The 14460-nt window shown below is 45.0% G+C and overlaps 1 protein-coding gene across 1 annotated transcript in view; it reads left to right on the top strand.

Moving 5' to 3' along the window:
* Nucleotides 1-14460, top strand: part of RAB26 (RAB26, member RAS oncogene family) — a 509349-nt gene that overhangs the window by 72907 nt on the left and 421982 nt on the right. Inside the window, exon 2 of the mRNA XM_082261275.1 lies at nucleotides 6890-7000. Coding sequence (XP_082117401.1) covers nucleotides 6890-7000 — 111 coding nt within the window. The remainder of the gene's footprint in view (nucleotides 1-6889; nucleotides 7001-14460) is intronic.

Genomic DNA, 14460 nt, shown 5'->3' with positions numbered 1-14460 from the left:
GACACAAGCAGGTCATTCCACTGCCCCCCTGCTGCCCGGACCCATAGAGCTCACTTTAATTGGATATGGTGGTAAATTTGTAATCATCATACTGCAGTGCAGTCTGTTGTTATCTTCGTGTTTGTCTCTGCCTTGAGGGTACTTCGGCTTAAGGAGTCCTGGGAGTAGACAAATTATATTGTTGAACTTCATTGCTCTACACCTTCCAGTCTGTAACAAACAGTTGAGTTATTGGGCTACATTTAACTGTCAAGGTTTTATATTGTTATTGCTTTATTTTACGCCAAAGAAAGTCTTCCAGTAAGAAAAAAAAAACACTTTCTGGTTCGAAACCGCCTGTGTCTATTTACTACATTGTTTGCTAGGTGTGCCAGAGGGGCTGAGACTGTTCCTGGGGTTGAGAGGCAGAGTACAGAACCAAAAATACTCAAGCGACTCCTTCGGGGGTAGCGCTACAGTAGGTTAATCGTAGCCTCCTATAGGCTGGTTCATATTTCTGGCATGGAACTACAAAAAAAAGTAAGGGTTTCAGTTGAACCAAAGATTGCAACGTGATCATGGTAGTAGGAAAGCAGGGGACACTGGGAGCTGCTCTCTGAACATTAGTGTCATAGGCAGAATACTGGTTTTCTTGTCTGCTAACTACCGACCGTGTAGGTCTTGTGACTTCTGAATTATCCATTTGTGGTTGACATATCGGTAGAGTTTATGTTATAAGCCGAATGACATTCTTTCATCTTGACACACAGCAAAGTGTCTGTCAGCAGGAAATGCCTGGTAGAATAACTGCTCTTAGCAGATGTGACCATTGATGTATGATGCATATTCGAGAGGCTGTCAAAACACATGTAGGCGATGGAAAAGTGATATATCCTCATCTGAGTGTAAAACAAGTTGTGCCAGTGTGTTATACCCGGGAAATGAAGGCCAGAACAGATCTTTGGTTGTTTTCTACCGGTTGCAGCATATGTTTCACAAGCACTAAGCTCAATAGCTGACCCAGGCAATTAGTAGAGTCAAGCCAGGAACCATGAATGACTTCCCGGATCGACAGTACTGCAACTGTGCTAAATTTAGAAGGTCTGTGGAGTTAAACTTTATTAGCCATATGTAATAGTTTGGGGTCAATGTTATTTTAAATACAGTAACTAAAGGGCCGGAGTCCTAGAGTGTGGCCTAGGCTGGAACTGCTCCTTGTGAATCTTACATAGTCTCCCCCTCTAAGCTACTGAGCTTTTGTTGAGCTTACCCACCTATGGGCATCCTCTTGGGATGACTTAAAGGGATTGTAAAGGCAGAATTTATTTTATCTTAATGCATTCTATGCATTAGGATAAAAAAAACCTGTGTACAGCAGCCCCCCCCTGTGTGCAGCTGCCCAAGACTCCCCTCCTTATTGGCTAAGACAGCAGCGCAGCGCAATTGGCTCCTGCTGCTGTCAATCAAAGTCAGTCAGCCAGTCAGGAGAGAGAGAGGGACGGGGCCGGGTTGTGGCTCCATGTCTGAATGGACAGAGGGAGCTGCGGCTCGGCTTGGGTGCCTCCATAGCAAGCTGTTTACTGTGGGGGCACTCAACAGGAGGGAGGGGCCAGGATCACAGAAGAGGGACCCGAGAAGAGGAGAATCCGGGCCACTCTGTGCAGAACCATTAACACAGAGTAGGTGAGTATAACATGTTTGTTATTTACAAAAAAAAACCGAGACTTTACAATTACTTTAAATTAGTGATTACTCGATTTTTGGTGAGCAGTTTCCATTGGCTCTCCTGTGGTATACCAATATACCATTTAAGACCCGAGACCAAGAGACTGCTGGTGTTATTTTGAAACCTCACTACTTTCAGTTTTTATATGTTTTTTGATTTTTCTTTTTGACCATTCAGTTTTTTTGTGGATATTCAACACAAGTGGGATAATGGTGTAATGCTTCATGTAATTAAATCGCTCCCTGAAGAAGCCACAGAGGCGAAACATATCGGAGCCAGAGCAAGTACGCAAAGCCATTTTGACCACAGAATTATCCTGACGTTGTCCCTTTAATCCAGGACACATATTAATTACACAGGTTCTGAGGCTGATATAATGCAGATAAGGCACCAAGCGAGTTTAATTACCACTTCAATCAGCCATAGAACCTGTGTAATTAATGTGTGTCCTGGTTTAAAGGGATGAGGTGGCAATGCTAACTGGCAGTGACAATTTGTAATATTTTATTTTCTACTAATAGCGTCAGGAGGGTGGGGGCAGAGACAAAGACACGTAGCTGACAGGCAGAGAGGGAGGGAATGAGGGGGACATAGGAGAACTGCGGATGATGGAGGCACCACGGTGGTCAGGGCACAGCAGCCATGATTATCGTGGTCAGGGCACTGAGGGGGACACAGAAAGTGGCAGAATTAGCCAGGTTTTTTTTACAGCTTAGAGAGGGGCAGAATAGACAGCATAAGCACTGTGCTGTTTAATCTGCTATAAGGGAACAAGATCTCTCTTTTTTTTTTTTTTTCCTAGCGTAACAAACCCCTAGCATTTTTTTTTCTGCTCTTGAAGCTAAATAGTGTTATTCTATTTATCCTATGTGTCCATGCACACTGCTTTAGGCTATTAGCATTTTTTGAGCTTCACAGTCTAGGAGCAGAAAAAAAATATTTTTTGTAGAGTTTCTGAAACTTTTTTCCAGCAGAAAACAAAAAATGTTGAATGCCCAAATTGCTTCTAAATGCTACTAAAATGCTACTAACAGCTTTTTTAAACTTTTTTTTTCTTCATGTACTGCAAAAATGCTAATAAAATGCTAATACTTCTAAAAGCTACTAAAATGCTACTAGAAGCTGGCACAAAAACATTTTCATCTATAATTTATCCTGTTTAAAATGGCGCTAAAATTGTGATTCTAGTACAAAGCATTGCAAAGTTATTTACAAAGAAAATAAGGCTTTTTTAACCACTTTATGACTGGAAGATTTGACCCCCTTCCTGACCAGGCTGTATTTTGCGATTCGGCACTGCGCTACTTTAAGGGACAATTGCGCGGTCGTGCGACACTGTACCCAAATAAAATTGACGTCCTTTTTTCCCCACAAATAGAGCTTTCTTTTGGTGGTATTTGATCACCTGTGCGATTTTAAATTTTTGCGTTATAAACAGAAAGAGAGCGACAATTTTGAAAAAAAAAAAATACAATATTTTTCACATTCTGCTATATAACATTCCCCCAAAAAAAATTTAACAATCAAAATTTTTTAACATCATAGGCCAATTTGTTTTCTGCTACATATTTTTGGTAAAAAAATTGCAATAAGCGTATTTTGATTGGTTTGCGCAAAAGTTATTGCGTTTACTAACTACGGGAAAGAGTTATGTAATTTTTAGTTTTTTTTTACTAGTAATGGCAATATGCGATTTTTTGCGGGACTGCGACATTGCAGCGGACAGATCGGACCCTTAACTGACATTTTTGACACTTTTGGGGAGGACCAGTGACATTACTACAGTAATCAGTGCTAAAAATATGCAATGTTACTGTAATAATGACACTGGCAGTGAAGGGGTTAACCCTATGGGTGATCAAAGGGTTAATTGTATGCCTCATGCTTACTGACGTGTGTGGGGGGAGGGGGTTCTGTGACACAGACAGAGATCGCAGGTTCAGCTATGCTGAATCCTGTGATCTCTCCCTGTCTGTCACTGAGAAGATCCGCCTGCTTTGTTTACATAAGCAGGCGGGTCTTCTCACACTTTCTCCGACGATCGGGGAAGAGAGGCCTCTCCTCCTCCGGCCCAACTCCCGCTGTGTCTAAACACAGCGGGGGCGAGCATCCAGCGGCGCACGCGCGCCGCCAAGACCACTAGGTGTCCAGCGACGTAGGTCTACATCGCTGGACACAGGGAAGCCACACTGCAGCAGTAGGATTACTGTCGGCAGTCGACAAGTGGATTAATGCAAAAAAGAACAAACAAAACACATAAAAAAAAGAAAAGTTTACATTAATGGTTAATAAAATTGAAATAAAAAAACAGCAGGAAAATAATAATAATAATAATAATATTTGGGGGGATAATGTGAAGGGGTAATAGGGGATCAATAGACATCGGTAGAACATGGCAGAAGGACTGGACATTTGAGATTACTGGATGATGAGGTTGTTTTGGAAACGCGTAGTACGCCCAGTGTCCTCAGCTGAATAAGTTGGCTCTGTCATGACATCGCTGACCTCCCCTCACCAGTGCGATGCGTTGATTTCAGTGCTGTCTGAATCTTTGACATTGACAAGTATAGAGATAAGAATTTTTGACACTTATTACCAATATGCTTGTTCTGGGCAAGTGACTGAACTATATTGAATTCAGACAGTCAGGAAACTAGCATTTACAAAAGAAGGCCATCAATTTAAGCTCCTATGCTCTTTTATTATTACCGAGTTACTTTAAAAATGGTGAAGATGCATGCAAAACCAAAGAAGAAAGAAGAAAGCGCTCTTGTGGCCCGCCGTATATATGTGCTTACCAAGGGTTATTCCAAAAGAACCTTGACATGAACATAATGGAGTAAGTGGTAGTTTGCTGAGGCAGATCCCATAAGGATCCTCTGTTAGAAGTCTGTACTGTGATGATTCATTTGCATGCGGTTTGAAAAAAAAAAAAATATACACCAGGCTTTTTAAAAAAAAGTCTGCTGATGATTATTTCTGTGCGGTTTACTCTTTCCAGAGCCAAGAGATGGGTTTTCATTGTGGTTTACAACTGACAAAGGTCTCTGCGACCTTGCAAAGCTTAAAGCGTTTGTTACCCTAAAAAAAATAAAAAATCCTGTTGCCATAAAGCAGGGTTATCCAACTCAATTTCATCTCGGGCCTCATAAGCATTATGGCCGCCCTAAAAAGGGCCGGTGCTATCTGTAGCCCCCATCATCAAAAGTCAAGAGTCTCCCACCCTCCCTTACATCACAGTGCACACCCTTACCTTGTGCTGCTGAAGAGAAGTAGATGGGGGCGGAGCTTGGAAGCAAAATGTGTAGGGTCTGGAGGAGGACCAGAGAAGGGCAGAAGTCTACTGAATGCTGAGACCAGGGAAGGTGGAGAAGGAGTGCTGTGGCTGCACAGAGAGATGCAGGATCTGTAGGAGGAGTTTTTTCCTCCTCTCTGCTGCCGACTGCTGAGACAAGGTGGAGGCGTAGATGAGGAAGGTGCAGCAGCTGCAGGAGAGGTGCGAGGGCCACATGAAATGGTTTGGTCACAGGTGCCTTAAAGCATGGTATACAGCACAGTGCTTGTGCCGTGTCATTTGGCCCCTTGTAACACCTGAAAAACCTGGCTGATCCTGCCAGTTTCTGCCCTCCCTGTACACTGACCATGGTGTATCATGGCTGCTGAGCCCTGACACCATGGTCAGTGTACGTGTCTCCGTCATCTGCAGCCCCTGCACTGTCTTCCTCTCCCCCCTCCCCTCCCTGCCTGTCTGCTCATCAGTGCCTGCCCCCTCCCCTCCTGCTGCTCTCATAATTATTTTAAAATGACTCAACCCCCTCTATAATATAACACTAACTGCCCCTGTTTCTGTGTTATAGATAAAAAGGGCAATCTGTATCTAAATCCGAGCCACTCCCGGCGATCACGTGACCACTCGGATCTCTCTCTCCTCTCTTCCTCTCCTCCCCGGCTCAGCCCCGCCTGCTGGAGCTGTCAGCTGGGTAGAGGAGAGATCTGCGGAGTCAGCTGAGCGCCAGGAGACACTCGGATTTAGGTACAGATCTGAGTATTTTTTTTATAACACAGGCACAGGAGCACTTATTATTCTATTACAGAGGGGATTAGATGATTTTAAATAAGTGGCTTATTAACCACTTTAAGCATCTGTCTGTTTTAATTTGCTTGTGAGCCTAAACCCGGTTTACACTGGTGCGATGCGGGAAACCCTGCGATTCAGTGCCTGTTCCCGAATCGCACACTGGTTTACACTGACATCTGCGAACTGCTGGGGTGTCAGTATAAAGTTAATGACCAGATTGGTTTGCAGATTGCAGTGCGAACTGTCAAATGGTGCCGGGAATTGGATCGCAAAGGCATAAACACCCATGTAATCCAATTCCACTGCTGAACAAAAAAAAAGGGTCCTGCACCATTTTGGTGCGAATGCGATGCAATTTCGGTCATACGCATTCATTCGTTGTGTTTAGATTCAATTACCTTAAGGGTCCTTTCACAAGGGCTTTCCGATCCAGGTCCGCCTGTTAGTTTTTCAGGCAGACCTGATCGGATGCTTCATGCACCCCTATAGAGCAGAGGATGTCAGCGGTGACATGTCCACTGACACCCGCTGCTATCCAATCTGATCTTGTTTGTGAAATCCAGATGGATGGAAACCCTATTTTTCATTCGTCTGGAGGATCGGGTTGGATGAAAACAGACGGTCCCTTTTCATCCGATCTCCCATAAAGGAGAGAGGGGATCTGAAAGGTCCGTCTCAGCACAGAGAGTGGAGATGGAGCTGTCATCCTCCTGCTCAGCGGGGGGTGGGCGGATCGATCCCCGCTGAGCAAAACCGAGTCCACCGGGCGGGAAGCCCATGTGAAAGGAGCCTAATTCTTAACACTAATTTTCGTGTTTTTCATACTGTATTTTTCGTTCTCAATATCGATATCGCTCATTGATGGCTGGACATTAACGAGTAGAATATCGGCTGATCGCTCGCTGAACGAAAATTTTCGGCCGATTTTCTTATCGTGTATTCCAGCCATAACCTAACCCCTTAGCTAAGCCCTTACACTAATTATCTTCTAGATAACCACACACTGCCCAGACCAAATCTTAGCAGCAATAGTGCTGAAAGTACCAACTTAAATTTTGATAGATATGGAGATCCACGGTGATCAGCTATGTTCTTTATTATTCTAGGTGATGCTGGTCGGCGATTCTGGAGTGGGAAAGACTTGTCTTCTGGTCAGATTTAAGGATGGTGCATTCCTGGCTGGTAGCTTCATCTCCACCGTTGGCATTGACTTTCGGGTAAGCTGCTTTCGATGCTTTCTTTTACTCTTCATCAGAGACATCAATGTCATGATTATGATGATCTCACAAAATGCAGGCCTTTGGTTTAGGGCCGTGTTGTATGATTCTAATCTCAGGGGCCGTGATATCTGCACAGCAAGGTACCATTCAACCTAGAAATAATAGTTATAGCAAGTTTAATCTCCTACCAGCTTTTTCATTTGTTTCTGGATTACATTGAAGAGTTTGTGGTTATGTAACTGCCACAGAAAAGGTTGGGAACTGCGGTAGTCTCACCACTAATGTTCCCAAAAAGGGATTCTGCTGAAAAGATTCATCACAATAGCATCTTCCTGTAACTCAAATACACACTTATGATTTGTACTTTAAGAAGCTTTTAGTGTAGCTTTTATAGTACTATAAAGTTACGTATTGTTTTTTATAAATCATATCCATTTGACTCAATGTCAGCAACCTAAGATCATCATTTTTATACAGCATATACTTCAGTGAAGTGTCTGAAAACAAAAACCTGGTCAGGAGAGGATGATACTCTATTTATGAAGACATCTCCAGGATTTTTTTCAATGTGCATGCTGGCTGCCAAATGAACACGGGATAGGCTATGAAACATTTTCATATAAAGGGGTGCCTTTTGTTCTATAACCACTGTGATAGTGCTAGGCCCCGTCACTGTGAAAACGTAGGAGAAAATAGCACAGGATTCACATTAAAGCGGAGTTCCACCCTAAAAATGAACTTTGGACCGTCCGCTAGCTTAAAAAAACCTGAAAAAGAATTGTATAATTACATTTTTTTTTTGTTTCACTTACCTTGTTTTTAATCAAAATAAACGTACCTTCCTTCCTCTTCCTCCCTCTGCGGCCACGGCCCCCGACGTCACTTCCTCCTTGCATTGACTCCTGGGAGATGAGCGTCATCAATCCCAGGAGTCAATGTGCCTGCGCCGGTGTCACTCATCTCTTCTGGTGCAGGCACGTCATTCCCTGCTGAACAGCTTCTGGGCATGTGCAGAACCAGCTCCGGAAGTGACGAGCAGGGCATTCTGGGACTCCAACATCACCGAAGAGGACATGAAGAGGACACGCTCCGGCTTCAGCTGCTCACACCTGAGATGGCAGCGCTGGACAAGACATTTTCAAGGTAAGTATTTCTTCTTACAGGTAAGTTAAACAGGGGACAGTTCAGAGGCTATCGTTGCTTAAATGCACTAGCCCTGACTGTCCCAATTTTTTTAGGGTGGAACTCCGCTTTAAGGCCTAATGCGAAGTTCCAGACTATCATTTCTGAGCGGAGAAAGCTGTGTTTTTGGTTTTCTCCAGATTCTGAAGTTGCGGATTGGGACCTGGAGCTTGGAAGGGTCCAAAGGGTCTTGGGTGGGACGTAACCTTCAATCCTGCGTCTGAGTTTTTACTGGGTGCCTGCAGCCTGTGTGAGTGTGCAGAGTCATTAAATAAACAAGCCTGAGGATAGCTCAGAGACAGCTCCCATATTGGAGACAGGAGGTCTCACCCAATTGTCAGAGGAGCCCCAGCCAGGAGTCAAGAGACAGGAGGTCTCAATGAGGGTTTAGAGGTGCCCCACCCATGAGACAGGAAGCCTCGTCCCAGGAGTCGGGTGTGCTCCTTTTGGGGTGTCAGGAGAAACCCTATCCAGAGGCCAGGAGTGGGTTGTGCAGCAGGGCACGTTGCTGCTTCACAGTCGGGTGCGCACTACGCAAGCACGAGTTGCGCCTGAGCGTCCTGAGTGGTTGGGCAATCTTCTGGGACCTGTGACGGAAGATTGCAGGGAGGGAGGGGGAGAGGAGAACTTCCGCTTGAGCGGCCTAGGTGGCTCGAGCAGAAGCGGGAGCGGGTACCTGTCAAATCTAGGTACCCGCTCCCCCCCCAAATAAATGACATGGCAAATGTGGCATGTCAGGTGGTCAGGACAGGAGGGCCTTAAAGTGGAAGTTCCACTTTTGGGTTATAGGATACTTTGATAGTTTTTACTATCCAAGTAGCAAAGTGAGATTTATGAAATGAGCTTTATAGTGTGAACCTGTTTTATATTAGGTCTCTCTCATAAATACAGCTCTGCTTCTTATGCTTTGCTGTCCGTCAGACTTGAAAATGTTAGACCTGTTCTTGCTGCTCTTGCAGTATGTGTAGCTATGGAGAGAAGACATTGTTCCGTATCACAGGCATTGGTTGAAAGAATATACCATAGCACATATATTTTGCGACAGATTTCTGTTTTAAGTGTGTCAAAAATAATTGGTAAATCCTTAAAGTGGACCTGTCATTAAAATTTACTCTTCGCATCAATCAACAGGGCATATGTCAACACTACCAAATCACATTAAAAGCAACGTTGTTGCTGAAATATCAACAGGTTCCTGCATAGCAGACAGTTAGACCCGGTTCACACTACTCCGACTTGGGACGCGACTTGTGCGACCTCAAGTCGCCCCAAGTCGCTTGTCATTACAAATGCAATGTAAATGAATGAGAGCCGTCTTAATATGCACTACTGAAGTCGCTCCGACTTCAGAAAAGGTTCCTGTACTGCTTCAAGGCGACCTCTATCCGACTTGTGCACATAGACTTCAATGGGAGTCGCCTCTAAGTCAGATCCTTATCTTTCAAGCGACTGTGATCAGGCTTTCCAGGAAGAAGAAAAAGATTACCCAGGCATTCCCCACAGACAAAGTCGCCTATCATTTCTCTTCAAAGAAGTGTACAAGTCACGCTAAAGTCGCGCTAAAAAGTCGCTCCTTCATGGGGCGACTTTCTGGTCGCGGTAGTGTGAACCGGCTCTTATAGTGGATTAAAAGCCTAAGGCAGCCCATAGAAGATTCATTTTTTTTTATTTAACCAACGGCTTGAATGAAAACAAAATGACTCAGTTTCCCTATTCACACATTCGATCTGGATGGGGGAATCCTCCCCGCTGAGCCTTTGTATTCCGACAGCTGGGAGACCTCCCTGCCGCTGGCAGCTCCCGATCAGCACCTATAGCTTGTGGCACTCATCAAGGGAAAATTTTCCAACAGGATGGTTGTACAGAAGTCAATAGGTAGATTGACTTCTTTACAACCAACCCTTCCCATACATGGATGGAAATTCCACCAGTTCTTGCTAAAGTGGCCAAATTTAGTTTAAGTCTAACTATCCTTAACCACTTGCCGACCGCGCTATAGCCAAATGACGGTTACATCGCGGTCAACCAGTTCTGGGAGGGCGTCTATTGATGTCCTCCCAGAACCACGCCCCTTGTGCGCCTGCTGCTGCGCGCATCGGGCGCATTCTGTGATCGCTGTATCCTTCAACTAATCACAGATCAGGCTAAGAGCCAATCACAGCGGCCCTTTACCATGTGATCAGCTGTATCCAATCACAGCCGATCACAATGTAAACACACTTTCCGGTTATCAGCATTCCTCTCCTCCTGCTGTCACAGCTGGTAAGCCAATAACCGGCCAGTGTAAAAGGGGACATCTATACTGATAATCAGGGCACTGATCATCAGTGTCCTGATTATCAGTACCGCCACAACAGTGTCCATCAGTGCTGCTAATCATTGCCCATCAGTGCCATCTATCAGTGCCCCATCAGTGCTGTATATTAGTGCCACCTATCAGTGCCCCCTATTAGTGCCCATCTGTACTGCCTATTAGTGCTCTTTAGTGCCGCCTATTAGTGCCCATCAGTGCTGCATATCAGTGCAACCTCACCATTGCCTCCTCATCAGTGTCCATCAGTTCTGCCTCATCAGTGCCTCCTCATTAGTGCAGACTATCAGTGCCCATTAGTGCAACAAATCAGTGCCCACCAGTGCAGCCTCATCAGTGCACATCAGTGAAGGAGAAAAAAAAACTATGAAAAATATTTTTTTTCCCAAAATGTTTGGTCTTTTTTCATTCATTTAGCAAAAAATAAAGAACCCACTGGTGATTACCACCAAAAGAAAGCTCTAATTGTGTGAAAAAAATGTCATATGGGTACAGTGTTGCATGACCACGCAATTGTTGTTCAAAGTGCGACAGCGCTGAAAGCTGAAAATTGGCCTGGGCAGGAAGGGGGTGAAGTGCCCAGTAGGCTAGTGGGTAAAATTCTCCCTCCCCACTCCTACATATCCTGTCTAAATTGTATAAAAAATATTTGTATACTTACCTGGTTTTAATCCACTCCAGTCATGTGATCCCACAGCTTTGGCTTTCCTGTGTCAGTGAGCAGCTGCTGCAGGGGAGAGGAGGGAGCTCCTACATTGGCTGGGCTTTATGAGCCTATGGCTGATGTCACAGCTCCTGGAATTTACAACTGTTGCCATTTCTGCAGGATCACTTGGGCACTGATGTGTGGCACAGATAGGTAGCACTGATATGCAGCCTTGGTGGGCACTGATAGACGGCACTGATGGGCACTGATAGGCACTGATAGGCGGCACTGAAAGGCAGCACTGATGGGCAATAATGGGCACTGGTGGGTGGCACTGATAAATGGCAATAATGGGCACTGGTGGGCGGCACTGATAGATGGCAATGATGGGCAGCACTGATGAGGAGGGCATGAAAGGGTCCCTGATCCCTGATTGGTATCCCTGGTGGCCATGGGTGGGCGATCCCTGATGGCTCTAGTGGCATCCCCCAAGGGTCTGCACTGTGATTACCAACACAGATCCGCCCCCCCCCCCCCTGTCAGGAGAGCCTCCTGTCAGGCACGAACTGAGGAAAGGTGATCAATGGCACTTCCTATTTATGTGACCAGCTGTGATTGGACACAGCTTGTCACATGGTTAAGAGCCTAGGCTCTTTACTGAGATCGGAGATGCGGTGTGTCAGAGTGACACACCGCTCCACCGATTGCCGCGGGGAGGGGGGGGGGGGAATTGGGCACGCAGAGCGGTCTATCCTGCTGGATGTCATATGATGACCAGTCAGGATAGAGCAACCACTTCCTGGCCGTCATTTTGCTATATGACGAGTGGGAGGTGGTTAAAGTGGAACTAAACTCAGAAAACAGTTAAATTCTTTGCATGTGCCGGACAGGGATTATCTGTCCTATTAGATGCTGTCATTGTTTGGGTATTGAGGCAGCTGCGGGTCCTATGGCTGTCTGAATACAATAGCCAGCAGTGGAAAATCCTCCAAACATGCTGTTAGTGTGGATGTGGGAATCGATTGATTTCTCTTGTTTAGCCCTGTGTATGTACAGCTTTACAGGGTAAAACAAGCTATCCTAATGTAACCCATTGTTTTAAAAACCTTGCTTCTCTGTATGGGAATTAGGCCCCTTGCACATGGGCAAGGCGCCCGGCGGGCTCCGTTTTGCTTAGCGGGGATCGATCCACTGATTCCCACTGAGCAGGCGGGTGACAGGACCATGTCCACTTACTTTGCAGAGACGGACCTGTCAGAGCCCCGCTCTCCTCTATGGGAGATTGGATGAAAACGGACCGCCTGACCGTTTTCATCCGATCCTATCTGATCCTCCAGACGGATGGAAAATATGGTTTCCATCCATCTGGATTTCACGGACAGGATCGGATCGGATAGCAGCGTGTGTCAGCGGACATGTCACCACGAACATCCGCTGCCCCATAGGGGTGCAGGGAGGATCCGATCAGGTCCGCCTGAAAAAACTTGACAGGCGGACCAGATCGGAATGCCCATGTGAAAGGGGCCTAAATCTATATGTACCCCCTATATATGTATAAGGTTCCCTTGTATGCCAATTACAAATGATCCTCTCTTTGGTTATTGAGATAACTATCTTAGATTAGGTCTAATTAATTAGCAGGCGGGTATGCTAATTAATTATTTTATATGAATGAATTACCTGTGTTAATTTGACTCATTTACCATGGTACTTGTTATAATAAGTGATAATTCATAATATTCTATAATCTATTTATATTTGAGAAATTTGGTAGGTTTTTTCATGCGTTAATTTGTTTAATTAAATGTTTAGTGATGCGCAGAGATTAGTTGAAGTTTAACTAATTTGATTGACTATTGTGAATCATTTTATTAGAGCTGAAATGCCCTGTAGAAGAAAAATCCACCCTCATGTTCCAGTTATCTCTTCATTAAAAAAAGAATTACCTGGATTTTTAAATGCTGCTGCAATAAGTACTAAAATCTCTCTTTATATTGATTTCCAATAATCCCGTAATCCCTTTGCAAGCTAGTACTCATACCCAGAGATGGGTGGCGGGTGACAGTGGGTGTCACAGGGTCCTATTCCTTTATACAGAGTTGTCATGCTGGACATGCACTAGTAGAATTTAGTTTGAAATCTTTCGTTCGATTTTTGAAGCGTTATGGCGCTTTTCCACTGCATGGAACCGAACGGTTCGGCTCGCTTTTGTGCTTTTTCCACTGCTGGTACCGCATGGTACGGTGTAGGAACGGTCCGGTACGGTACGGCGGCGCTTTTCCACTGCATGGAACCGAACGGTACGGCTCTCAAAAACAGTACCACCTCGATTGTGGTTCCAAGAGGTACCATACTCGGTACCATATCCCACAATCCTTTGCATGCAGTCACTACTAGTCACTGATTGGTCAGAGCATCCCACCCACCCCGTTGTTATCCCACCCACTTAACTTTAGTACTACTTTAGTGGAAAAGCAAACCATACCGTACCGTACCGAACCGTTCCAACACCGTACCATGCGGTACCAGCAGTGGAAAAGCAAACCGGGCCAAGCAGGGCCGAGTAGAGCCGAGCCGGTACTTGCAGTGGAAAAGTGCCATTAGTGAGGTCAAATCGACGTTCAATTTCGACTGCAGTGACAAGCAAATTCAAAGGAGCAGGATGGAAAGTTTTTCTCGAATGAACAAAATTTGAATACTGAATGTGACCTTCACCTTTTCATACGAATGTTCGTTATTCAGCTTAATACTGGGAAAAGGCTTACAGGAGAGGAAAGCAAAGAGAGACCCCATCAGTGCTTTACCATTGTCCAATCAGAAGGCTTCGGGCAAGGTGGTGACCAAGCTGTAATGCTCCTCTGATGTACAGAAATTTGGTGTCTCTCACCTGTCTATGATGCATGGCAGGGGGTATGTGAATGCCTGGACTGGCTGAACTGAATTACAAATATTTGGTCTGTAAAAGAGCTCATAAATATAAAGACACAAGCCATACAAATGTTCTCTTCCTATCTGATATAGAAATATATATATATTACCAAAAGTATTGGTACGCCTGCCTTTACACGCACATGAACTTTAATGGCATCCCAGTCTTAGTCTGTAGGGTTCGATATTGAGTTGGCCCACCCTTTGCAGCTATAACAGCTTCGACTCTTCTGGGAAGGCTGTCCGCAAGGTTTAGGAGTGTGTCTATGGGAATGTTTGGCCATTCTTCCAGAAGCGCATTTGTGAGGTCAGGCACTGATGTAGGACGAGAAGGCCTGACTCGCAGTCTCTGCTCTAATTCATCCCAAAGATGTTATATCGGGTTGCAGG

This window comes from Pelophylax lessonae (genome assembly GCF_965119305.1).
Source record: "Pelophylax lessonae genome assembly, chromosome: 6".
In the NCBI taxonomy this organism is placed as follows: domain Eukaryota; kingdom Metazoa; phylum Chordata; class Amphibia; order Anura; family Ranidae; genus Pelophylax; species Pelophylax lessonae.
The sequence above is the reverse complement of the archived record's forward strand: the minus strand, read 5'-3'. Positions and strand labels throughout refer to the sequence as shown.